This window comes from Muntiacus reevesi, chromosome 1 (genome assembly GCF_963930625.1).
Source record: "Muntiacus reevesi chromosome 1, mMunRee1.1, whole genome shotgun sequence".
NCBI lineage: Eukaryota > Metazoa > Chordata > Mammalia > Artiodactyla > Cervidae > Muntiacus > Muntiacus reevesi.
The window spans coordinates 158,912,479-158,939,289 of record NC_089249.1 but is presented as its reverse complement, the minus strand read 5'-3'; the positions used below and the strand labels follow the sequence as shown (position 1 = coordinate 158,939,289).

The 26,811-nt window shown below is 38.1% G+C and overlaps 1 protein-coding gene across 6 annotated transcripts in view; it reads left to right on the top strand.

Moving 5' to 3' along the window:
• Positions 1–26,811, top strand: part of MAST2 (microtubule associated serine/threonine kinase 2) — a 205,195-nt gene that overhangs the window by 141,876 nt on the left and 36,508 nt on the right. For all 6 annotated transcript variants that reach the window (XM_065913949.1, XM_065913941.1, XM_065913930.1 and 3 more), the window contains one exon: positions 1,955–2,046. In XM_065913949.1, coding sequence (XP_065770021.1) covers positions 1,955–2,046 — 92 coding nt within the window. The remainder of the gene's footprint in view (positions 1–1,954; positions 2,047–26,811) is intronic.

Here is a 26,811-nt window from a genome sequence, read left to right as displayed (position 1 = left end):
CACATGGGCTTAGTTGCCCCACGGCATGTGGGTCAGGGATCAAACTTGTGTCCCCTGCATTGGAAGGTGGATTCTTAACCACTGGACCACCAGGAAATTCTCCAGGCTAGTAAAATTTTTGGAGCAGAAATATATAGTACTTCTTTTTGTTTTGATTCTTTTTACCCCTAGTTGAATAAAAAGCCAAGTCAGCAGATGAGGATAGGATTTGGGGAAGGGAAGAAGTACTGGAGGTTTGGGGAGAAGATGTGAATTAGTCTTGAGATGTAAGTTGTCTTGGAGAGAAAGTGCGTTACCTAAGTAGATGTAGTATGGATCCACTTGATAGTTATCATCGTAAACATAAAGAAACACCAGCCAGCATGATTTTGGATTTTTCTTCATTCACCATCAGCCGCCCAAGTGCAGTTGCAAAATAGATAGAAAGTTGGGTTTAAAAGGATTGGAATTTTCACCAGGACTGTGGTGTCCTAGGGGATAGCACGGTTTCAGTTAGAGCCAGAATTGAAACTGAATGTTGAGAAAATAAGTTAAGGTTATAGTTTGCTGATGACAGACAGTTCCGGGAGGCATGGTGTAAGCTTTCTTTTTTTTTCTTTTTCTCTTTTTTTTAAGATCAAGGAGTAGAGGGAGACTGTCAAATTAGAGATGGAAGACTTGGGCCTTAGGTGGTAACAGGGGGTAATAAGGGCATGTGAGATGTGATCGGATGATTCCTGATGGGTTAATCACAATCTTGAGATTGATCACAATCCTTCCAGCGATTCCTTATCCCATTTCCAATAGTTCTTTACAGCAGTCTGGCAGCCCTACAGAGTCTGGCTGCAGTCTATACCCATAGCTTCTATAACCTACTTTTTTCCTTGTCATTTTCCCCTCCTGCCACCTACTTGAGTTCTTTGCTGTTTCTTAAAGATTCTCTCTCTTCATATCAGTGTTTACTGCCATTTGAGGATAGAGATTTTCTTTTGTTCTCTACAGCTTCCCTTGCACCTGGAATGGTGCCTGGTGTACAGTTGATGTTCAGTAAATATTTGTCTGAAAGAAAGTGAAAGTGAAGTCCCTCAGTCGTGTCCAACTCTTTGTGACCCCATGGACTGTAGCCTGCCAGGCTCCTCCGTCCATAGGATTTTCCAGGCAAGAGTACTGGAGTGGGTTGCCATTTCCTTCTCCAGGGCATCTTCCTGACCCAAGGATTGAACTCGGGTCTCCTGCATTGTGGGCAGACGCTTTACCACCTGAGCCACCAGGGAATCTCTAAATATTTGTTTCGATGAATATAAATGACCAGGCTTCTTTAATCCCTTTAAAAGATGGGCTAACTTTCAAATAAATTTACATATATTTTACAATAACAGGTTGAGCATGAAATGACTCTTCAACATGATTTGACTTTCTCCAAGCACAAGAAAAATTCTCAGGCATTAAAATGTAAAGGAAAGCCAACTTTATAGAAGGAACCCAGCCCTGCTCTGAAATTTATGGTGAAATGAGACTATTAATTAATTGATTAAGCAGTTTTTCAAAGATAGATTTAATAATTTCATTTTTATGGCAAGAACATTAATTTTTTTGAGAGATGAGAATATTTATAGCTTGTGTTTTTTGTTTTCTGAATCAAACTTGGAGTGGTCACTCTTCATTAGATACCATTTAGTGCATGGTTATGACATTTAGGGAACTCCTTGGATATTTGCTTGGGAAGTAAAACCTGCACATTGGAAAAGTGCAGTGGCAATACAAGATAAAAGTCAAGGCAGTGACAAAAGTTATTGCAAGATGGAACACAATAAATTATGAAATCTCACTGTGCAAACAGTAATTGCTAACCCAGTTCAAAGTATTATACTGCTCAGCTCATGAAATGATGTGACTTTGTCTCTCGATAGCCACTCAAGTTCTATGGGCCCATGATGCAACCCTGTTATAACTGACATCTGTGTTTTCGTTGCAGCTGTCGGACAAGTAACCGCAAGAGTTTGATTGTGACCTCTAGTACGTCACCTACACTACCACGGCCACACTCACCACTCCATGGCCACACAGGTGAGTGCTTAAAGATTAAGAAAGGTGGAATAAAAAAGTGGTCAAAAAGTGGTCACAGATGCCCAATTTCCTTCCTCTTCTCACTGCATGAGGTTCATCATGTTATAATATATTGTTTCTTCACTTGGCTGACTGAAGCAGACAGAACTCATGGGCATGCTTTCTATGGGAGAGTGTGTTCAGTCTGTTTTTGACTCTTAGTTATTTCTTGCCTTGACCTGTCAATATTACTTTTGGCTTGTGCATGTCTTGGGTCCACCACCCCTGTTCTGGTGTGTTGAGAGTGTGTTATGACTCTGGTCATCTGGGACCATGTGATGAAGGCTCCATTAACATTTTGTCCTACTTTGCCCAAGAATTAGGGCTCACACAGATGGTTTTCTGCCTTATAGGACTCTTTTTTTTTTCCATTTATTTTTATTGTTGGAGGCTAACCACTTTACAATTTTGTAGTGGTTTTTGTCATACATTGACATGAATCAGCCATGGATTTACATGTGTTCCCCATCCCGATCCCGCCTCCCACCTCCCTCTCTACCCGATCCCTCTGGGTCTTCCCAGTGCACCAGGCCCAAGCACTTGTCTCATGCATCCAACCTGGGCTGGTGATCTGTTTCACCATAAATAATATACATGTTTCGATGCTGTTCTCTCGAAACATCCCACCCTCGCCTTCTCCCACAGAGTCCAAAAGTCTGTTCTGTACATCTGTGTCTCTTTTTCTGTTTTGCATATAGGGTTATCATTACCATCTTTCTAAATTCCATATATATGTGTTAGTATGCTGTAATAGTCTTTATCTCTCTGGCTTACTTCACTCTGTATAATGGGCTCCAGTTTCATCCATCTCATTAGAACTGATTCAAATGAATTCTTTTTAATGGCTGAGTAATATTTTATGGTGTATATGTACCACAGCTTTCTTATCCATTCGTCTGCTGATGGGCATCTAGGTTGCTTCCATGTCCTGGCTTTTATAAACAGTGCTGCAATGAACATTGGGGTGCACAAATCTCTTTCAGATCTGGATTCCTCAGTGTGTATGCCCAGAAGTGGTATTGCTGGGTCATATGGCAGTTCTATTTCCAGTTTTTTTAAGAAATCTCCACACTGTTCTCCATAGCGGCTGTACTAGTTTGCATTCCCACCAACAGTGTAAGAGGGTTCCCTTTTCTCCACACCCTCTCCACATTTATTGCTTGTAGACTTTTGGATAGCAGTCATCCCTCTGGCGTGTAATGGTACCTCATTGTGGTTTTGATTTGCATTTCTCTGATAATGAGTGATGTTGAGCATCTTTTCATGTGTTTGTTAGCCATCTGTATGTCTTCTTTGGAGAAATGTTGTTTAGTTCTTTGGCCCATTTTTTGGGCCATTTATTTTTCTGGAATTGAGCTGCAGGAGTTGCTTGTTTATTTTTGAGATTAATCCTTTGTTGCTTCGTTTGCTATTATTTTCTCCCAATCGGAGGGCTGTCTTTTCACCTTGCTTATAGTTTCCTTTGTTGTGCAAAAGCTTTCAAGTTTCATTAGGTCCCATTTGTTAATTTTTGCTTTTATTTCCAATATTCTGGGAGGTGGGTCATAGAGGCTTCAGACTATACTACAAAGCCACAGTCATCAAGACAGTATGGTACTGGCACAAAGACAGAAATATAGATCAATGGAACAGAATAGAAAGCCCAGAGATAAATCCACGAACCTATGGACACCTTATCTTCAACAAAGGAGGCAAGGATATACAATGGGAAAAAGACAACCTCTTTAACAAGTGGTGCTGGGAAAACTGGTCAACCACTTGTAAAAGAATGAAACTAGAACACTTTCTAACACCATACACAAAAATAAACTCAAAATGGATTAAAGATCTAGATGTAAGACCAGAAACTATAAAACTCCTAGAGGAGAACATAGGCAAAACACTCTCTGACATAAATCGCAGCAGGATCCTCTATGACCCACCTCATAGGACTCTTAATAACTTTCCCTCTGTTAGAACAGGAGTCAACAGTAGTGAGAGAACTGTTTGTTTCATGTTGACATTTGCTTCAATTCCAGTATGTGGAATCACTGATCTCATGCATTCAAACTCAGCTTCATCTGGAGTATGGACTCTTCTAAGTAGTGTAAGGACTGATGTACTTGTGTCTGACTAAGGAATATATAAAAATTATGAGGCAGATGACCTCATTGGAGTTAGCTGTGTGTGTTTTAGTCTAGACATGTATTCTTAAATCACAGGGGAGTCAGACCAGGGAACTCAGCTTTGTGGAAGGAGTTGTTGCTCTGCTGCACTGTTCACTGCTATTCTGTTTACAGTGGAAGTTCTAGACCTTGGGATAATAGAAACAGAGCAGGCTTGGACCCATAGGAAGCCATTGCTGCCTGAATTTGATAATCTACAGGCCTTGTCTTTGGGCAATAAGAAGGTACCAAAGTAGTGAAACAGTATAGCATTAAACCAAACAAGACAGGTCTGTTCCACTTGAGTTTGTCTCCTTGCTGATAGTTTACTGTGTCTTTGGAGAGTGTGCAGATGAATGAGGAATAGTTGTTTGAGCACCCTAAGAATCAGGTGATTCTGAAACTGATCTGTGTCCTTGAGATAAGTGTCTCACTTTATCAGACTCACTCAGATCCATCAATTCAGTGTGCTCATGACCCTTTTCCAAGAATCAGTAGAATTCTCAATTACTATACTAACCCTAATATGAGAAGACTCCACCAAGAGCACAGGCAGACCCAGGGAACTAGACCTACTTGGCTTTTAAAGCAGATCTCTCATTGTGCTTAGGGACTTTTCCCTCAAAATGAACTGGGCTAGCTGTTAGCTCAGATAGTGCATTCTAACCATGAACTTTGTAAAAACTCAGCATATATCTGACTTGGACTTTTCTTCATGTAGAAATTAATTTAGCACTTCCAAACCTTGAACATAGTAACTTGAACATCACAACTGTAATGTGAATGCCAGGCAGTAATTGCTACTTGCAGCTTCTCTCTGATATGATTATCTCTTTATTTAGATTCCTGACAGAGTTTAGGACTAAATCTTCCCTACTCAGGGACTTTGATCGAGAACATCATCTGGCCTCTTCAGCATGCCTGGGTCTGCGGACTCTAGCTTTATGTTAATACATATAACATGCTTAGTACATGCTTAGTACTCCATAAATGTTAGCTATCATCATCATCTCTCTTAAATACTGCAGAAAATCTAGGTAGGCCTCAGATCCAGGGAGGAAGAACTGATGTAAAAGCCCAGTTCATGACTGTGGACTCTGTACTTAACCAAATGTTGAGAAAGCTCAAACTTCATATTGGGTTAATTCTAAAATCTTATACATCCTGATATTTGGATCCACAGAATATTCTAAGACTCTTTATTTTCACTTTGAAGTCTGGAATATGTTGAATAATATGGGGTCTATGGTTTTTAAAGTAGGTTCATTTCATACAGTTTAGTTCAGTATTAAATATTTACTAGGTGGCAGAGGATGAGATGGTTGGATGGCATCACTGACATGAGTTTGACCAAACTCAGGGACATAGTGAAGCTGGCTTGCTACAGTTCATGGGGTCACAAACAATTGGACACAACTTAGCAACTGAACAACAACAACATAACTAGATTATAACTGTAGTAAGGTCAATTAAGTAGGCACTTAGCCATTCTGGAAGTGGAACCTTTCTAGTTCATTGTTGTTGTTTTTTTTTTTTCTTTTAATTAATAAACTTTTTTTAGAGCAGTTTTAGATTCATGGTAAAACTGAGCAGATTGTACAGAGTTCCCATATACCCTGTCCCCACACATGTAACCACCTCCTGCACCATCAATATCCAGCACCAGAATAGTACATTTGTTACAACTGTTGAACCTGCATTGTCACATCATTATTACCCAAAACTCATAGTTTACATTAGGGTTCACTCTTCATGTGCATTATATGAGTTTTGACAAATGTATAGTGACATGTATCTACCATTGTAGTATGCAGAGTAGTTTTACTGCCCTAAAAGTCCTCTGTGTCCCATGTGTTCATCACTCTGTACCCCAACTCCTGACATTCACTAATCTTTTCACTGTCTCCATAGTTTTGCCTTTTCCAAAATGTCATGTAATTGGAATCATATAGTATGTAGCCTCTTCAGATTGGTTCATTTCTCTTAGTAATATGCATTTAGCTTTCTTCTATATCTTATCATAGCTTGACAGATCATTTCTTTTTAGTGCTGAATAATATTCTATTGTCTGGATATACCACTCTCACAGGTTTTCATGTGTACATAAATTTTCAGTTCATTTGCTTAAATACGAAGGAGGGTGATTGCTAGATTGTATGGTTAAGGGTAGTTTTATAAAGTGGCTGAACCATTTTGACATTCCCACCAGCAACAAATGAGAATTTCAGTTGCTCTACAGAAACTTTCCAACTTGTGGTGTTGTCAGTGTTTTGTAATTTGGCCATTCTAATACATTTATAATAGTACCTTGTTGTTTCAATTTGCTTATCCCTAGTGATACATGGTATCACATGATACATGGTATTTTCATATGCTTACTTGCCGTCTGTGTATCTTCATTGATGATGTGTCTTTTCACATCTTTTGCCTGCTTTTTAATCAGGTTGTTTATTTTCTTATTGTTGAGTTTTAAGTGGATTTTTGTATGTTTTGGATAACAGTCCTTTATCAGATGTCTCTTGCAAGTATTAATATTTGTGGCTTGCTTTATCCTCTTGCAGAGTAGAAGTTTTTCATTTTACTCTAGACCAGCTTATCAATTATTTATTTCATGGATTGTACATCTGGTGTTGCATCTAAAATGTCATTGTCCTGTCTCAGGTCATCAAGGTTTTGTCCTACGTTATATTCTAGGAGTGTGGTTTTGTGTTTTATGATTAGGTCTGTGATCCATTTTGAGTTAATTTTTATGAGGATTTGCATCTATTCTTTTTTTTCAGGTGGCTGTCCAGTCATTACAGCACTATTTGTTAGGAAGAATGTCTTTTTTCTATTGTATTACTTTTGCTCCTTTGTCAAGCATTAATTATATTATTCTGGGTCTGTTTCTGGCTCTATTCTACTCAATTAATCTATTTGTTCTTCCTCTAACATCACACAGTTTTGACCACTGTAGCTTTAGAGTAAGTCCTGAGTTTGGTAATATCAGTCTTCCAACTCTTGTTCTTCTTCTTCAGTATTGAGTTGGATATTCTGGATCTTTTGCCTCTGCTTATAAACTTTAGAATCAGTTTCTCCATCCATAAAGTAATTTGCTGAGACTTTGATTGTGTTTGTATTGAATCTACAGATCAAGTTGGGAAGAACTGACATCTTGACAGTGTTGAGTCTTCCTGTCCGTGAACGTGGAAACTCTACATTTAAGTAGTTCTTCTTTGATATCTTTCATCTGAGTTTTTAAATTTTCCTCATGTAGACCTTGTACATCTATAACTTGTTAGATTTATACCTAACTATTTCATTTTGGAGGTGCTAATGTGATTGGTAATATTTTTAATTTCAAATTCCACTTGTTCATTGATGGTATAAAGTGTTGACTTTTGTACATTAACCTTGTATCCTGCAACTTTGATACAATCACTTACTTGTTTCAGAAGGATTTTTGTTGATTTTTTCCCCCAGATTTTCTACAGAGGCCATTATGTCATCTGTGAACAAAGACAGTTTTTATACTTTCTTCCTTCCCAGTCTGTATACACTGTAACTCCTTTTTTTTAGCTTATTGTATTAGCTGGAACTTCCAGTATGATGTTGGAAAGCAGTGGTGAGAAGATATAGTCATGCCATTTTTCTGATTTTGGCAGAAAACCTTGAAGTTTATTATCAGTAAGTGTCAATGTTAGCTGTACATTTTTGTAGATGTTCTTCATCAAATTGAGGACCTTCCCTTCCATTCCTAATTTATTGAAAGATTTTTTTAATAGATGGATTGTAGACTTTGTCAAATGCTTTTTCTGATCTGTTGATGTGATCATTTGATTTTGCTCCTTTAGCTATTGGTATAATGGTTTACATTAATTGATTTTCAAATATTGAACTAGCTTTGCATACCTAGCGTTAAAACCCTCTTAGTTATGGTGTATAATTTTTTTATGCATTGTTGGATTGGATTTGTTAATATTTTGCAGAGGATTTTATTTCCATGTTCATGAGAGATACTGGTCTTTAGTTTTCTTTTCTTATAATGTCTTTGCCTGGTTTTGGTGTTTGGGTAATGATGGCCTCATAGAATAAGTTAGAAAGTATTCCCTCCACTTCTGTCTTCTTGAGAAGATTGTGGAGAATTGGTATAATTTCTTTTTGAATGTTTGATGGAATTCACAAGTGAACCTATCTGGGACCTGCTGCTTTCGGTTTTAGAAGATTATTAATTATTGATTAAATTTTTAATAGTTATAAGCCTATCCAGATTGTCTGTTTCTTCTTATGTGAGATTTGGCAGGTTTCGTGTTTAAGTAATTGGTGTATTTAAATCTGGGTATCAAATTTGTGGGCATAGAGTTGTGCATAATTTTCTTTTATTATCCTCTTAATGCCCGTGGAATCTGTAGTAATAAAGTATCTGTTCTGATGTTAGTGATGTGTGTCTTCTCTATTTTCTTCCTTAGTTAGCCTGGCTAGATGCCTGTCCATTTTGTGAATCTTATCAAAGAACCAGTTTTTTGTTTTGTTGATTTTCTCTATTGATTTCCTGTTTCCAATTTCATTGATTTCTGCTCCAGTATTTTTTCTTTTCATCTGCTTATGTTAATTTTAATTTGCTCTTTTTCTGGCTTCTTAAGGTGGAGGCTTAGGTGATTAATCTTAAATCTTCCTTAATTAATTAATCAAGATTCAATTTTTATTTTTATTTTTTTGGCTACAGCATGCAACTTGGGCATGTAGGATTTTAGTTCTCTGACCAGAGATTGAATGCACGCTCCCTGCATTGGAAGCATGGAATCTTAATCTCTGGACTGCCAGAGAAGTCCCAAGATTCAATTTTTAAAGGTTATACTCCATTTACAATTACTGTGAAGTATTGTCTATATTCCCCCATGTTGTACAATACATCCTTGTAGCATATCTTTTTTTATTCGGCCACATCATGCATCATAAGGGTCTTAGTTCCCCTACCAGGGATCAAACCCATGTTCCCTGCAGTGGAAGCCCAGAGTCTTAACCACAGATTGTCAGGGAAATCCCTCTTGTAGCCTGTCTTATTTCCAGTAGTGTGTACCTCACACTCCCTCACCCCAATTGCACAAACTTGGTAAGTTGTAGTTTCATTTTTATTTACTTAAAAATACTTTAAAATTTTTGTTGAGATTTCTTCTTTGACCTGTGTGTTATTTTGAACTGTGTTGTTTAATCTTCAAATATTTGGAGGTTTTCCCAGTTGTCTTTCTGTTTACTGATTACTAGTTTAATTCTACTGTGATCTGAAAGCAGATGGGTGAATTCTTTTCAATTAAATCTGTTGTTGTTGTTGTTCAGTCGATAAGTTGTGTCTGACTCTTTGCACCTCATAGACTGCAGCACACCAGGCCTCCCTGTCCCTCACCATCTCCTGAAATTTGCCCAAGTTCATGTCCATTGAGTCAGTGATGCTGTCCAACCATCTCATACTCTGCTGTCTTCTTCTCCTTTTGCCTTCAATCTTTTCCAGCATCAGGGTCTTTTCCAGTGAGTTTACTCTTTGCATCAGGTGGCCAAATAATTGTAGCTTCAGCTTTAACATCAGTCCTTCCAATGAATACTCAGGGTTGATTTCATTTAGGATTGACTGGTTTGATCTTGTTGTCCAAGGAACACTGAAGAGTCTTCTCCATAATTCAAAAGCATCAATTCTTCAGTGCTCATTCTTTTTTATGGTCCAATTCTCATATCCGTACATGACTACTGGAAAAACCATAGCTTTGACTAGACAGACCTTTGTTGGCAAAGTGTTGTCTCTGCTTTTTAATACACTGTCTAGGTTTGCCATCGCTTTCCTTCCAAGAAACAAGTGTCTTCTAATTTCATGGCTACAGTCACCATCTCAGTGATGTTGGATCCCAAGAAGAGAAAATCTGTCACTGCTTCCACTTTTCCCCCTTCTATTTGCCATGAATAATGGGACTGGATGCCATGATCTTAGTTTTTTAATGTTGAGTTTTAAGCCAGCTTTATCATTCTCCTCTTTCACCCTCATCAAGAATCTCTTATAGTTCCTCTTTGCCTTCTGCCATTTCAGTGGTATCATCTGCATATCTGAGGTTGCTGATATTTCTCCCGGCAATCTTGATTCCAGCTTGTAAGTCATCCAGCCTGGCATTTTGCATGGTGTACTCTGCATATAAGTTAAAATAAACAGGGTAACAATAGACAGCCTTGCCGTACTCCTTTCCCAATTTTGAATCAGTCACTTGTTTCATGTAAGGTTCTAACTGTTGCTTCTTGACCCACATACAGGTTTCTCAGGAGACAGGTTAGATGGTCTGCTATTCCCATCTCTTTAAGAATTGTCTACAGTTTGTTGTGATCCACACAGTCAAAGGCTTTAGCATAGTCAATGAAGCAGAAGTAGATGTTTTTCTGCAGTTCCCTTGCTTTCTCTATGATCCAACAAATGTTGGCAATTTGATCTCTGGTTCCTCTGCCTTTTCTAAATCCAGCTTGTACATCTGGAAGTTCTTGATTCAAATACTGTTGAAACCTAATTTGAAGGATTTTGAGTATTACCTTGCTAGCCTGTGAAATGAGTGCAATTGTCTTGTAGTTTGATAATTCTTTAGCACTGCTTTTGCTTGGGGTTGGGTTTCCCCAAACTGTCTGGAATGTACTTACTTCCACATTCTTTTGATTAGTGTTAGCAGGTCTCTTCTTACTCTATCCATTTGCTTTTAATTTATATGTGCCTTTATATATTTTTTTTTAAATTTTATTTTATTAGTTGGAGGCCAATTACTTCACATTTCAGTGGGTTTTGTCATACATTGACACGAATCAGCCATTGAGTTACACGTATTCCCCATCCCGATCCCCCCTCCCACCTCCTTTATATTTTAAAAGGCTTCCTTGTAAAACTACACTTAGTTGGGCCTTGTTTTTATTTTTTTTAATCTATGTGAGAGTCTCAATCTTTTTAATTTAGACTATAAACATTTAAGGTGATTATTGATATAGTTGGGCTTCCCAGGTGGTGCTAGTGGTGCAGAACCTGCCTGCCATTGCAGAAGGTGTAAGAGATGTGGGTTTGATCCCTGGGTTGGGAAAATCCCCTGGAGGAGGGCATGGCAACCCACTCCAGTATTCCTGCCTGGAGAATCCCATGGACAGAGTAGCCTGGTGGGCTACAGTCCATATGGTCGCAAAGAGTCAGAAAGCAACTTAGCACGCTCGCGTTGATATAGTTGTTGTTCAGTCGCTCAGTCGTGTCCAATTCTTTGTGACCCCATGGACTGCAGCAATGCCAGGTTTCCCTGTCCTTCATCTCCTGGAGCTTGATCAAACTCATGTCCATTGAGTTGGTGATGCCATCTTACCCTCTGTTGTCTTTTATGTAGGTCCAAGTTTCTGATCTATATCATTTTACTTCTCTTAGAACTTTTTCTTTCCTACCACGCTGCACAGCTTACAGGATCTTAGTTCCTTGACCAGGGATTGAACCTGGGCCAGGGCAGTGAAAGCTCCAAGTCCCAACCACTGGTCTACCAGGGAATTCTCTTAGAACTTTCAACATTCCTTGTAAGGCAGATCTGTTGGCAACAAATTCCCTCAATATTTGATTATCTAAGAAAGTCTTAGTTTCTCTTTTACTTATGAAGAATAATATTGTAGAGTACAGAATATTAGGTTGGTGGGATTTTTTCCCTCTTAACTCCCTTGTGTGGAAGATGTCTGAGAAGTAGAATATAATTCTTTTCTTCTCTGTAGATAAGATCTTTTTACCATCTGGTTTGTTTCAAGCTTTTTTTCATTGTCTTTGATTTTTTTTCTAAGTTTGAATATAGTATGCTAGGTGTAGGGGGATTTTTTTTGGCATTTAATCCTGCTTTGTGTTCTCTGAGTTTCCTGGATCTGTGGTTGGGTGTCTGACATTGACTGGGGTAAATTCTCAGTCATTATTGTTTCAAATATTTCTTCTGTTTCTTCCTGTGTCATTTCCATTACACAAGTCTTACACCTTTTGTAGTTGTCCCACAGTTCTTGGATATTCTGTTCTATTAATTTCAGTCTTTTCTCTCTCTCTTTTTAGTTTTAGAAATTTCTAGTATCATTCCTCAAGGTCAGAGATTATTTTCTCAACTGTGTCCGTTCCACTAATGAGCCTTTCAGAGACATTCTTACTAATTTTCTTATTGATGGACATTATAGCAGTCTGGGTCTAATTAGGAGACAGAAACCACACAGTGATTTAAACAGATGAAGTTTAATAGAATTATAAACTGTGACAATAAAAGAAGACCAGAACCGGCCCACAGCCACTGGGCAATCAGCATGGCAGCTCTCCAGAACACTGGCATAGCAGCCAGTATCCAGGCCTGCACAGAGGGTGGCATGGAGTATGTTATATCCCTCAGGAACAACGTGGAAGACAAACCCTAGAGTACAAGGGGTGAACCAGCGAGCAGAGGGCATCAGGGTACCAGTATGGGCATGCCTGGAGCATACAGTGTCATTTCAGGGAGGGCTATGGAAAGGTGATCACCAGGTCAGGTTTGGGATGCAAGGTTGACAGCATGTGGCTTGGTCAGAGCACCCCTGCCTGTCCTCACTGCCACACTGACAGGGCGGTGTAGTTGCTGGGACTGCACCCTGAGCCTCTTCCTTGTACAGTGTCCCTCCAGCGCCCTCTACTGGGAAAGTTTAATGTGTTTACTATAAATGAAATGCCTAAACAAGCAGAAGATGTTAAGAAGAGATGGTAAGAATACACAGAAGAACTATACAAAAAGGGTCTTCACGACCCAGATAATCACAATGGTGTGATCACTCACCTAGAGCCAGACATCCTGGAATGTGAAGTCAAGTGGGCCTTAGGAAGCATCACTACAAACAAAGCTGGTGGAGGTGATAGAATTCCAGTTGAGCTATTTCAAATCCTAAAAGATGATGCTGTGAAAGTGCTGCACTCAATATGTCAGCAAATTTGGAAAGCTCAGCAGTGGCCACAGGACTGGAAAAGGTCAGTTTTCATTCCAATCCCTAAGAAAAGCAATGCCAAAGGATGTTCAAAATACCACACAATTCCACTCATCTCACCCGCTACCAAAGTAATGCTCAAAATGCGTCAACAGTACGTGAACCGAGAACTTCCAGATGTTCAGGCTGGATTTAGAAAAGGCAGAGAAATCAGAGATCAAACTGCCAACATCCATTGGCTCACAGAAAAAAAAAAAGAGAGTTCCAGGAAAACATCTACTTGTGCTTCATTGACCACACCAAAGCCTTTGACTGTGTGGATCACAACAAACTGTGGGAAATTCTTAAAGAGATAATTTAAGATTTAAATTAAATTTAAGTTTTACCTGCCTCCTGAGAAATCTGTATGTAGGTCAAGAAGCAACAGTTAGAACCGGACATGGAACAATGGACCTGGTTCCAAATCGGGAAAGGAGTACATCAAGGCTGTATTTTGTCATCCTGCTTATTTAGCTTATATGCAGAGCACATCATGTGAAATGCTGGACTGAATGAAGCACAAGCTAGAATCAAGATTGTTGGGAGAAATATCAATAACCTCAGATATGCAAATGACACCACCCTTATGGCAGAAAGCGAAGAGAAACTGAGGAGCCTCTTGATGAAAGTGAAAGAGGAGAGTGAAAAAGCTGGCTTAAAACTCAACATTCAAAAAACTAAGATCATGGCCTCTGGGCCCATCACTTTATGCAAGGAGATGGGGAAACAATGAAAACAGTGAAATACTTTATTTTCTTGGGCTCCAAAATCACTGCAGATGGTGACTGCACCCATGAAATTAAAAGACACTTGCTCCTTGGAAGAAAAGCTATGATAAACCTAGACAGTATATTAAAAAGCAGAGACATTACTTTGCCAACAAAGGTTTGTATAGTCAAAGCTATGGTTCTTCCAGTAGTCATGTATGGATGTGAGAGTTGGACTATAAAGAAAACTGAGCACTGAAGAATTGATGCTTTTGAACTGTAGTGTTGAAGAAGACTCTTGAGAGTCCCTTGGACAGCAGGGAGATTCACCAGTCCATCCTAAAGGAAATCAGTACTGAATATTCATTGGAAGGACTGATGCTGAAGCTGAAACTCCAATACTTTGGCTACCTGATGGAAAGAAGTGACTCATTGGAAAAGACCCTGATGCTGGGAAAGATTGAAGGCAGGGGGAGAAGGGGACGACAGAGGATGAGATGGTTGGATGGCATTACCGAGTCAATGGACGTGAGTTTGAGTATGCTCTGGGAGTTGGTGATGGACAGGGAGGCCTGGCGTGCTGCAGTCCATGGGGTTACAAAGAATCGGACACTACTGAGCGGCTGAACTGAACTGAAAGGAATTCTCTCCTCTGTGGCAGAGAAGGTATTAAATGATGAATTTTAGAAATATCTGATTGATAACTAGCACAAATATTTAAATTGTTTTCAGTTCTTCACTATTTTAGCTAGTGTTGCAACAAACATCCTTCTTCATATTCTTTTTGTATATATGCATCAGTCAGTCTGTTCAGTCACTCAGTCATGTCTGACTCTTTGCAACCCCATGGACTGCAGCATGCCAGTATATATATGCATAAAGACTGTCTGAGAAAAAAAGACTGTCTAAAAATGTGTAGACATGAACTTGCTGAATCGTATTTTCAGAGTAAACTTAACAGGTCAGTGAGTGTATTTATATGATGTTTGTTCCATGTCATCTGATTCTAAACTGGTATAATGGGACTAAAAGTGTGTCTTCCTTAAGCCTTCAGCCCCTGTCATGCAGGGTCAAGAGCAATCTCCAGTAATCCACTCCTCTTTACTCCCTAACTCTTGCAGTCTTCCCATCTCTTACCTGTCTTGAATCCACTATGGGCTAATTTCATTATCCCTGACTGATCGGAACCCCCAGATATTTGAGCCTTCTATCTCCTATATTCCTAGTTCCTGTAAACCTCTGAACATTTCCTGTTCTGACTTTTTTTCTCATCTCTCTCTGACTCTGAGGACTTCCAGTGTACCATTTGGACTCAGTCCTTCAGTCTAGTTCTAATGAAATCCTGGGGAGGAGGGAAGGGTTAGAATACTGGCTCTCTGCTACCCTCTTACCGCCTCCCTGACCTCTGATCACTGGGCCTGAAAGGGAGAGTAGATGTTCTTGTCTTTTCAGTATTTTCCCTCTCTTCTTCTTAGTGCCCCAAAACTTTGAATCTCATACCATTAAATACTATCACTTATCATTAAATACCATTATTGCCACTGTAAATATCTTAGTTCTTGACTCACTTTTACTCTTCAGTTCTAACTCTTCTGTTATTCTTGGTAGTTTGAATACATGTATGTTGAGGTTCTTTTCAGTTCTTAGAACTTTTAGTTCTTTGAACCTATCTTCCAATGAGTTTCTCCTCCAAACTTCCTTGGTCACATATGCCCTGTACTATATATTTAGACTTTGTTTCCATAATTTCCTTCTTCCTTCTCTCCAAATACTAACACAGTCTTTCTCCTGTGCCATCTAGAAATATCCCCCCAAATCAGCCATTTGATTCCAGGACCTCTGGTCCTTGGAACCCTTAAAGATGTTACGTTTGAGATGCCTTTTAGGCACAGGCATGGGCACATCAATATATTAATCTTGACTTCAAGAGAGAAGTAGGGCTGGAGAGTGCCTGCCTGAGAATATGAGGAGCCAGCAGGGTACTATCCCATGTTTAAGGCCTGGTGGTACAAAGGGGAGGGTGAAAGCAAGCAGTCATTACTTGAGAAAGCTGCAAGGAAAGCTGTGTCCACAGGGACAGTGAAGTTTCACCTAATTTGTTAAGAGCTATACTAAATGTATGTCCAGGATGTATGGAAATACAAAAGTAAAGATATGCTGGCATTTTTAAAAGACCAGTTAGAGGCCCTGGCCATTGTCAAGATGTAAGCAAGGGAGTACTAGAAACGTAGAAAATATATAAATATGGGAAAAGTTATGCGGTCAGATCAGCAGGGATTAAAACTAATTGTCTCCAGATTTCCTGTTCAGATGATTAATGAGTGATGATACTCTTAAATGAAATTGAAGAGAACAAATTTAGGGAAAGAAGAAAGAAGATCACAGAAACAAATCCATATATATGTGGTCACTTGATTTATGACAGTGGCAACATTGGGACAATTGGACATTCATATGGGGAAATTGAAAGACTTAGCTCTTACTTCACAAAAATCAATTTCAGGTGAATGGTAAATTTTTTTTCAGCTTCTGTTAGATATAATTAATAAATAAAACTTTGGCCACCTGATGCGAAGACCTGACTCATTTGAAAAGACCCTGATGCTGGGAAAGATTGAGGGCAGGAGGAGAAGGGGACGACAGAGGATGAGATGGTTGGATGGCATCACCGACTCAATGGACATGGGTTTGGGTGGACTCCGGGAGTTGGTGATGGACAGGGAGGCCTGGTGTGCTGTGGTTCATGGGGTCGCAAAGAGTCGGACACGACTGAGCGACTGAACTGAACTGAACTGAAGATATTTAAAGTACACATGTGAAAATTTGATATATATGAATTGTGGATTTAAATTGGAAAACCAAAACACTAAACATTTAGAAGATATACAGTAGAACATATTTATTTTTTAAAAAGGACAGAAAGAGAATTGGTAATACGTAAAGGGATTTTTTTGTAAAGGACACATAAAGATAGTGTGATTGAAAAATGGCCGAGGGACTTGAACAGGTGGTTCACAAAAGCAATCTAAATGGCCAATAAATATGTGAAAAGATACTTTAATCTCATTGGTTATTATGGAAATGCAAAATAAAATCACAATGACATACCATTCTGTTACCATCAGACATAGCTTAAATTAAAATGACAGAACCAAGTGTAGATAAGTATATGAAACAATGGGAACTCTTAAGCATTACTGGTGGAACCATGCATTGGTAATCCATTTTGCAAAAACAGTTTGGCATTTTCTTAGGTGAAGTTTAAAAACAGATTAGAGCACAAAAGGTCACATATTGTATGATTCCATTTCTATGAAATGTCCAGAATGGATGATGCCATAGAAACAGAAAGTAGATTAGTGATTGCCAGTCTTAGGAAACAGGTGCAGTTTCTTTTTTGAGTGATAAAAATGTTCTGGAAGTAGATAGTCCCGTGATGTTTGCACAACTTTGAGAATGTACTAAAACTGCTACACTGTGCAGTTTAAAAGGAATTTTATTACATGTGAATTGTATCTTCTCTTTTTTTTTTTTTTTGGCCACACCACGCAACTTGTGGGATTTTAATTCCTCAACCAGGGATCGAATCTGGGCTGGCAGTGGAAGAACAGAGTCCTAATCACTGGACCACCAGGGAATTCCCTATATCTCAACGTTTTTAATTGAGAAAAACTAAACTCAGGTATTAAGGATGCCTATTTAGTTGGTAAAGCTGTAAAGAAATGATTGCCCTAAAAGTCAGGGTAATGTTTACCTTTAATGGGAAAGGGGAGGTGTTTTGACTGGAAAGGTTTGACTAGAAGAAGGCATTTTGGAAGATGGCATCGTTAACCTGGATGGTATTTATATAGGTGCTTGCTATATAGTTATATTACTTTATTACTAGTTAAACTGTGTAAATGAAGCAACTGGTTCAGGGTCAGCTGATTGCTCTGTCAACTGAAAAAATTGCACAACGTGAGAGTTGTGAGTTAAGTTTTATTTGGGGCAAAATGAGGACTGTAGCCCAGGAAATATCATCTCAGCTTGGAGAAACTGCTCCAAAGAGATGGGGGGAAAGGTCAGTATATATGTGATTTTGGTGAACCAAGGAATACATGCAATCAAGCACATATTTTTGCAGAAGTTTTCTGCTAGTCTTGTGAAGGTTACTGCTGATCACGAGGAACAGTCATCACCGTGAAGGATTTTAGTGCTTTTCTAGATATGAGGAGATGCATGAACTGGGCTCATAAAATTTTCTCTTCAAAATACCTAACAATATGAAGACCTGTTCTGCCAGTTTTTCTCAGAACACAGATTGCCTCATTTCTGATCTCCACCCTGAATTTCTTTCAGGGGTTGTTGATGATCAGCTGCAGTGGCTCATAATTTGATCCTTGTAGAGGTAGATGGCAAGTGCCAATTTGTAGCTGACAGCTCCCAGGTCTATTTATCTTTTATTGTAACTTGTTTCTCTGGGATGGATGATTGCTTGTCTTTGAACTATTTCTTCCAACTGCTTGGTGAAGTTGAAAAAACCTGCTTCTTGGGCTGCTGGGTTTTCTATCAGATTTTTTGTCCTTCTTGAGCGATTTCTGGCTGTTTTCAAGGACAAGTTCCTCTCAATGATGTAATTTTTTTCCCCCTAGAGCCAGAACTGTAGATGTAAGTCAATAAGAAGGATCAATTTAATTATTTTCTTCAAAATGTTAGCATCTTTATCTTCCCTCAAAAGAAGACCAATTCAAATTATATTGATTCTATTCTGTCATAGTCTTCATATTAGTGATTTTTGGTCTCTTGGTAAAATGAATTTTGGAAAGTATAGAAAAAGGCACAAACATTTTAGACCTTAGCTTCTGTATAATAAATAATTTCTATGGTATTTATCCCAGGTTCCTGGCACAGGGCTTCTAAAAACCTTGGAATTTTCTGAGAAAGTCTTATGCCAGTGAAGTAACTCAAGGAGGCCCCCTAGATAGCTCCAGGATGGAGTCTTGTCACCAGGAAAATCAACCACATAAATAGAGAGTTGAAACTCTGGTTCAACCCAACCTCATGGGGAGGGGAAGGAGCTGGAGATTGAGTTCATTGTTTAGCCAGTGATGGAATCAATTGTTCTTACGTAGTGAAACTCCAATGAAAACTGTAGACACCAAAGCTTATAGTAGCGCTTCCCGGTTGGTGAACACATTTATTGTGCCAGGAAGCAGGACGCACCCAGATTCCATGAGGAGGGTGCACAGGAGCTCTACGTTCCTTTCCTGACTTCACCTATGTACATACTTTCTAATAAACTGTAATAATGAATATGATACTTTCTGAGTTCTGTGAGTTGTTCTAGTGAATTATTGTAGCTGGAAGGAAGGCAGGCATGGAAACCTCCAGATTTATAATCAGTAGGTCAGAAGTACAGGTACCTCCCTCCTCCCAAGATAAATGGTTGATGTAGAAAATGAGGCAGTCTTATTAAGGACTTTGCCCTTAACCTGTTGGGTCTGTACTAACTCTTTGAGGTTGGTGTCAGAATTGAACTACACTCAGTTAGTGTCAGAATAGTATATTTTTTGAAAAGTATGTTGGAGCCTGGGCATTTGGGAGGAATACATGTTATAATGAGTTTATTATTTCATCAACTTCCAGGTGGTAGGAATCCATTGTTAATTACCCCCGAAACAGGGATGCTTTTTGCCAAAGATTACAGTCTCACACCTAGAGACCTGATTTTGGATATGTCCTGGTGACTACTCCCATAACTTGCAAGCCATTTCCATTCTGTGATGTTGGCAATGTTTGGTATATAAGACATTGAATTGCGAACCAACTCTAAAATGTTCTAATGAACAAATGTGTAAACCTTGGTGGTGGTGGTGGTGGTGGTGGATAGTTGCCAAGTCGTGTCTGACTCTTGTGACCCCATGGAATGTAGCCCACCAGGCTCCTCTGTCCATGGGATTTTCCAGGCAAGAATACTAGAGTGGATTGCCATTTCCTTCTCCAGGGGATCTTCCCGACTCAGGAGTTGAACCTGGGTCTCCTGCATTGCAGGCAGATTCTTTACTGACTGAGCTATGAGAGAATGATAAATTAATAAGTACTTACCTCATTGACACTGAAACAAAGATGTTTACCATATGGTGCCCTTAATTCTGGTAAATGCCATCAAGTGTTCAAACAGAGGCAAGCAGAGGAGAAAAAGGACATTCATAGTTCGGGTTAAATAGGTTTTCTTTGTTTTTTAATTGATTTCTTCAGTTATCTTTGTGATTTCCTTTATTCTGGGTTTCATTTGCTCTTCTTTTTCTAATTTCTTAAGGTAAAAACTGAGGTCATTGAACTGAATTTTCTTTTTCTAAAAATATTTATTTACTTGTCTGTGTCTGATCTTCATTCCATCGTGCAGGATCTTTCCTTGCAGCTAATGGACTCTCTAATTGTGGCATGGGCTCAGTAGTTGTGGCATTATAGGCTTGGTTGCTCCATGGCGTGTGGGATCTTAGTTCTCCGACCAGGGATCGAACCCGCATCCCCTGCATTGCAAGGCAGATTCTTAACCTCTGGACCACCAGGGAAGGCCCTCATTCTTTTCTAGTACAGGTATTTATTTAGTGATACGTTTTTCTTGCTATCGAACTGCTTTAACTGATATATTTTCATTTTTATTTAGTTTAAAATACTTTTCTAATTTCCCTTTGCATTTCTGCTTTGATCCACAAGTTATTCTGAAGTATGTTGTTTAGTTTCCAAATATTTGGAGATTCTCCAGAGGTCTTTCTGTTATTGATTTCTAATTAAATTTCATTATGCTCACAGAACATACTTTGTATGTCTTGAATTCTTTAAAATTTATTGGATCTTCTTGTTTTATGGACCAGAATATGATCTTAGTAAATGTTCTTGTTTACTTGAAAAGAATGTGTTTGGTAGTGTTCTTTAAGTGTCAGTTAGGTCAAATTGGTTGATGTGTGCTCAGGTGCTCAGTCGTACCTGAGTCTTTGCAGCCCCATGGACTATAGCCCACCAGGCTTCTCTGGTCATGAAATTTTCCAGGCAAGAATACTGGAGTGGGGTGCCATTTCCTATTCCAGGAGATCTTCCTGACCCAGGGATAGAACCCATGTCTCTTGCATCTCCTGCATTGGCAGGAAGATTCCTTACTACCACCCCTTGCTGATCTATAAGCTTCCACTCAAATGATGAAAAACTTGGCTCCAACCACCCATTATCCATATATATTTAGTTTTTCAATTCCACTGTACATAGTAGCAGTGTCAAAATTGTTTTCCCCATACTCCCATGGGAAGCATCTTTATAGACGAGAGTTGAGTATATATATGTAGTTCCTTTTGCCTTTAGACTCCATTCATTTTCCATTTTTTTATGACTTGATAACTGATTTGTTTTTAGTGCTGAATAATTTCATTGTCTAGATGTACCACAGTTATATTCACCCACCTACTAAAGGGTTCATCGGCTGTTCCAAGTTTTGGCATTTATCAATAAAGCTGCTATCAGCTTCTATGTACAAGTTTTTATGTGGACAGAAAGTTTTCTACTCAACTGAGTAATTACTTAGGAATACAGTTGCTGGATTATACAATAAGACTGTGTTTAGCATTGTAAGAAATTGCCAAACTATCTTCTAAAGTGGCTATACCATTTTTCATTCCTACTAACAGTGAATAAGTTCCTGTTATTCTACATCCTTATTAGTATTAGATATTGTCAGGTTTTTAGCCATTCTAATAGATGTGTATGAGTATCCCTTTATGGTTTAATTTATGATTCCCTATGACAAATGATGTTGAGCAACTTTTCATGTGCTCATTTGCCATCTGTGTATCTTCATTGGTAAGATGTCTGTTCAGATCTTTTTCACCTTGTAAAACTGGTTTGTTTCTTATTGTTGAGCTTAAAAGTTCTTCGTTTATTTTGGATACAAGTCTTTTGTATCCAAAATACAACATGTTTTGCAAATATTTTCTCCCAGTCTATGGCTTGTCTTTTTTATTCTCTTAACAGTGTGTTTTGCAGAGCAGCTTTTTATTTTAATGCAGTCCAATTTATTAATTTTTTCATTGATCATGCTTTTGGTTTCACATCTTAAGAATTCATCACCGAAGTCAGGATCACTTCCTTTTCCCCTATGTATCTTCTAAAAGTTTGATAGTTTTGTGCTTTATATTTAGGCAGATGTTACATTAGGATCATTTATGTGATCCATGTTGAATTAGTTTTTGTGAAAGGTTGTGTCTAGATGATTCTTCTGTGGGGTTTTGTTTTGGTTTTTTTTGCATACAGACATCTGGTTGTTTTAGCACTATTCCTGGAAAAACCTATCTTTTCTCCGTTGAATTGCCTAAGCTCCCTTGTCATAGATGAGTTGAATATAGTTGCATTTCTTTATCTCTGGGTGCTCTGTTCTGTTCCATTATCTATGTGTCTGTTCTTTCACCAATACCACACTATCATTTTTTTTTTGGAAAACACAGATTTCTTTCATTGCACTTTTTGGTCTTTTTTACAGAAAAAAGTTATATGTAGTTCCACTATATATTGCAGTTATTTTTTAAGTAATAAATTAAGACTTTTAGTTGGAGTTTCAATGTCAAACTCTCAAAAATTAATGGAATGTATGTCTTCTTTGGAGAAATGTCTGTTTAGTTCTTTGGCCCATTTTTTGATTGGGTCGTTTATTTTTCTGGAATTGAGCTTCAGGAGTTGCTTGTATATTTTTGAGATTAATCCTTTGTCTGTTTCCTCATTTGTTATTATTTTCTCCCAATCTGAGGGCTGTCTTTTCACCTTACTTATAGTTTCCTTTGTTGAAACTGGAGCCCATTATACAGAGTGAAGTAAGTCAGAAAGATAAAGAACATTACAGTATACTAACACATATATACGGAATTTAGATAGATGGTGGCGATAACCCTATATGCAAAACAGAAAAAGAGACACAGAAATACAGAACAGACTTTTGAACTCTGGGGGAGAACGTGAGGGTGGGATGTTTTGAAAGAACAGCATGTATATTATCTATGGTGAAACGGACCACCAGCCCAGGTGGGATACATGAGTCAGGTGCTCGGGCCTGGTGCACTGGGAGGACCCTGAGGAGTCGGGTGGGGAGGGAGGTGGGAGGGGGGATCGGGATGGGGAATACATGTAACTATATGGCTGATTCATGTCAATGTATGACAAAACCCACTGAAATGTTGTAAAGTGATTGGCCTCCAACTAATAAAATAATATTAAAAAAAAAAAAAAAAAATTAATGGAATGAATATACAGAGAAGTAGAAGGATATGGTAGACCTGAAAAGCACTATTAACCAATTCAACATAATTAAGACTTACACAATTTTCACACAACAGTAGGATACAAATTCTATTCAGGTTCCCATAGACTGTGAACTAGGAGACATTGGAACATATTCAGGGGTATGAAACAAGGTGCAGACATATCATAGTCTAAAAGTATTGAAATCATAGAATCTGTTCTCTCATCACTATGGGATAATGTTAGAAGTCAATATCTAAAGATATTTGAAAATAATCAACATATTTTCAAGTGCAATGTGACATTTACCAAGAGAAATCTTTGACTTAGCCGTTGAAAGCCTCAATGAAGTTAGAAGACTGATAAAACACAGAGGGTGATTGCAAAGAAAGCATTTAATGAGAGATTAATATCAATGTGAGAAATTAATATTAAAGATTCTCTAAAAAATCCCATGCATTTGGAAGTAAATGTCCACTTTTAAATAATGAGTGTATCTAAGAAGTCATAATAAGGAAAATTAGAAAATACTTGTAATAGAATAATAATCAAAAGAGAATTTACTAGAATTTGTTGCATACAGCTGGAACTGCTCAGTGCAATTAAATATAATGTGGGCTCTTAAATAACGTATGAAAACAAATAATGGACACTAGCATAAAGTTTTGTGAAATTTGAACAAAATCTGGACTTCTGTTAATTTCCTGCATTTTTTTTTTACATAGTATTTCTTTATATTCTCAGAATTGAATTAGAAGTGTCAAGCTTCATTCAAATTCTTTTAATCACTAAGACCATAAATTTTCCAGATTTTTAACAGTAATACTGGATGCCAAAATACATGGATCTATATCAAAGTTTTGAGTGAATAAAAATTAAAAATTTAGCATTCTATTTATACTAAGTCAAACAAATGGAATCAAAACGTCATACAGTTTTTAGCCATGCAAAAACTCATAAATTTTCTAAAATATATATATTATACATACTCTCTATATATTTATGTATGCAAGAACTTTCCTGCTATATTTGATAAAGACTTGAGAAACAACAAAAGAGATGGAGAAATTGGAAAACATAAACTAAATGGGAGTACTGAATATGAAGTAGAAAAAGTGAAGCAAACTAGATAAAAGTAAAAGATCATCATATAATCCAGTTGTTTTTAAACATGGCTGCTCATTAGAAACACATCTGGAGCTATGGAGAGAAAAAGTAATACCTGGGCATTTGTATTTTTCAAAAAAGTCCAAGATAATTCTGATATGTATCTGGATTTTATAACTTGATTACAGGTTTTTCTATTAAATGGTAGTTTTAGTAATAAAGAATTCTGTTATTTTCTGTTGGCTAATAATGATGCAATGGTATTAAGCAAATAATAGTTACATAACCACAAGAATAAAAAATGTTTATCAGTTTTCACAATCAATAGCCAGATGAAAAAATAAAAAGATAATTACAATTGCAAGCTATAATGGAAACATGATTAACTTAACCATATCAAATAATTACATACAGTTTGAGGGGTTAAATAGAGTCATGTGGTAAGTGGAAGTGCATACATGCACATGTTTTCATCCACCCAGCAAGTTTTCATCTTTTGGTTGATGCATTTAATCCATTTACATTTAAGAATTATCAATATGAATGATCCTATTACCATTTTCTTAATTGTTTTGAATTTATTATGTGTAGGTCTTGTCCTTCTCTTGTGTCTCCTGCCTGGAGATGTTCTTTAGCATTTGTTGTAAAACTGGTTTGGTGGTGCTGAGTTCTTTTAACTTTTGCCTTGTCTGGAACGCTTTTGATTTCTCCATCAAATCTGAATGAGAATCTTGCTAGGTTCTTCCCTTTCATCATTTTAAATATATCGTGCCATTCCCTTCTGGCTTGTAGTGTTTCTGTTGAGAAATCAGCTGATAACCTTTTGGGAGTTCCTTTGTATGTTATTTGTTGTTTTTCCCTAGTTCCTTTTAATATTTCATCTTTGTCTTTGGTTTTCTTCAGTTTGATTACTATATGTCTCAGTATGTTCCTCCTTGAGTTTATCCTGCCTGGAATTCTCTGTGCTTCTTGGACTCAGTTGACTTACTTCCTTTCCCATGTTAGGTACATTTTCAGCTGTTATCTCTTCATATATCTTCTCTCTTCTCCTTCAGGGACCCATACATATAATGTGAATGTTGGTGTGTTTAATGTTGTCCCAGAGGTCTCTTAGGCTATCTTCATTTTTTTTCATTCTTTTTTCTATATTCTGTTCTGAGGTAATGATTTCCACCATTCCATCCTCCAGATTATCCATTCTTCTGCCTCCATTGCTGCTGCTGCTGCTAAGTCACGTCAGTCATGTCTGACTCTGTGCGACCCCATAGACGGCAGCCCACCAGGCTCCCGTCCCTGGGATTCTCCAGGCAAGAACACTGGAGTGGGTTGCCATTGCCTTCTCCAGTGCATGAAAGTGAAAAGTGAAAGTGAAGTTGCTCAGTTGTGTCCGACTCTTAGCGACCCCATGAACTGTAGCCTACCAGGCTCCTCCATCCATGGGATTTTCCAGGCAAGAGTACTGGAGTGGGATACCATTGCCTTCTCCGTCTGCCTCCATTATTCTGCTATTGATTCCTTCTAGTGTATTGTTTATTTCTATTTGATTGTTCTTTAGATCTTCTAGGACTTTGCTAAGCATTTCTTGCATCTTCTCCATTGTGTTTCTGAGATCCTGGATCATCTTCACTGTGATTTTCCTGAATTCTTTTTCTGGAAAGTTGCCTGTGTCCACTTCATTTAGTTGTTTTTCTGAGGTTTATCTTATCCCTTCATCTTAGACATCACCCTCTGCTTTTTCATCCTGGTTAACTTTCTGTAATGTGATTTTCATTCTAGCCACTGCAAGATTGTAATACCACACTGTCTTGATCTCTATAGCTTTATAGTGAATCTTGAAATCAAGTAATATCAGTCCTCTAACTTTACTGTTTATTTATTTATTTTTAGTATTGTGTTGACTTTCTGGTTACTTTGCCTTCCCAGGTAAGCTTTAGAATCCTTTTGTTAATATTCGCAAACTAGTTTGGTGGGATTTTGATTAAAATTGACTCCATAGATCTGGGTGGGAAAAACTGACTCCTTTTTTAAAAAAATAATTTTATTTATTTATTTATGACTGTGCTGGGTCTTCATTGCTGTGCAGGCTTTTCTCTAGTTGTGGTGAGCTGGGCCTCCTCTCTAGTTGTGGGGTGCAGGCTTCTCATTGCTGTGGCTTCTCTTGTTGTGGAGCACTGGCTCTAGTGCTCAGGCTTCAGTGGGCTCAATAGTTGTAGCTCCTGGGCTCTAGAGCGCAGGCTCAATGCACAGTTGTGCATGGGCCTAGTTACTCCGTGGTATGTGGGATCCTCCTGAACCAGGGATTGAACCCATGTCTCCTGTACTGGCAAGTGGATTCTTTACCACTGTGCCACTAGAGAAGCCTTGAACTGACATCTTAACAATATTACATCTTTCAATCCATGAGCATGCAATATCACTTCAATAATTTAGATCTTTGACTTCTTTAATCAGTTTTATACATATAAATTGTATACATACTATATTAGATTTATATGTAAGCATTTCATTTTTGTGTTAATTGT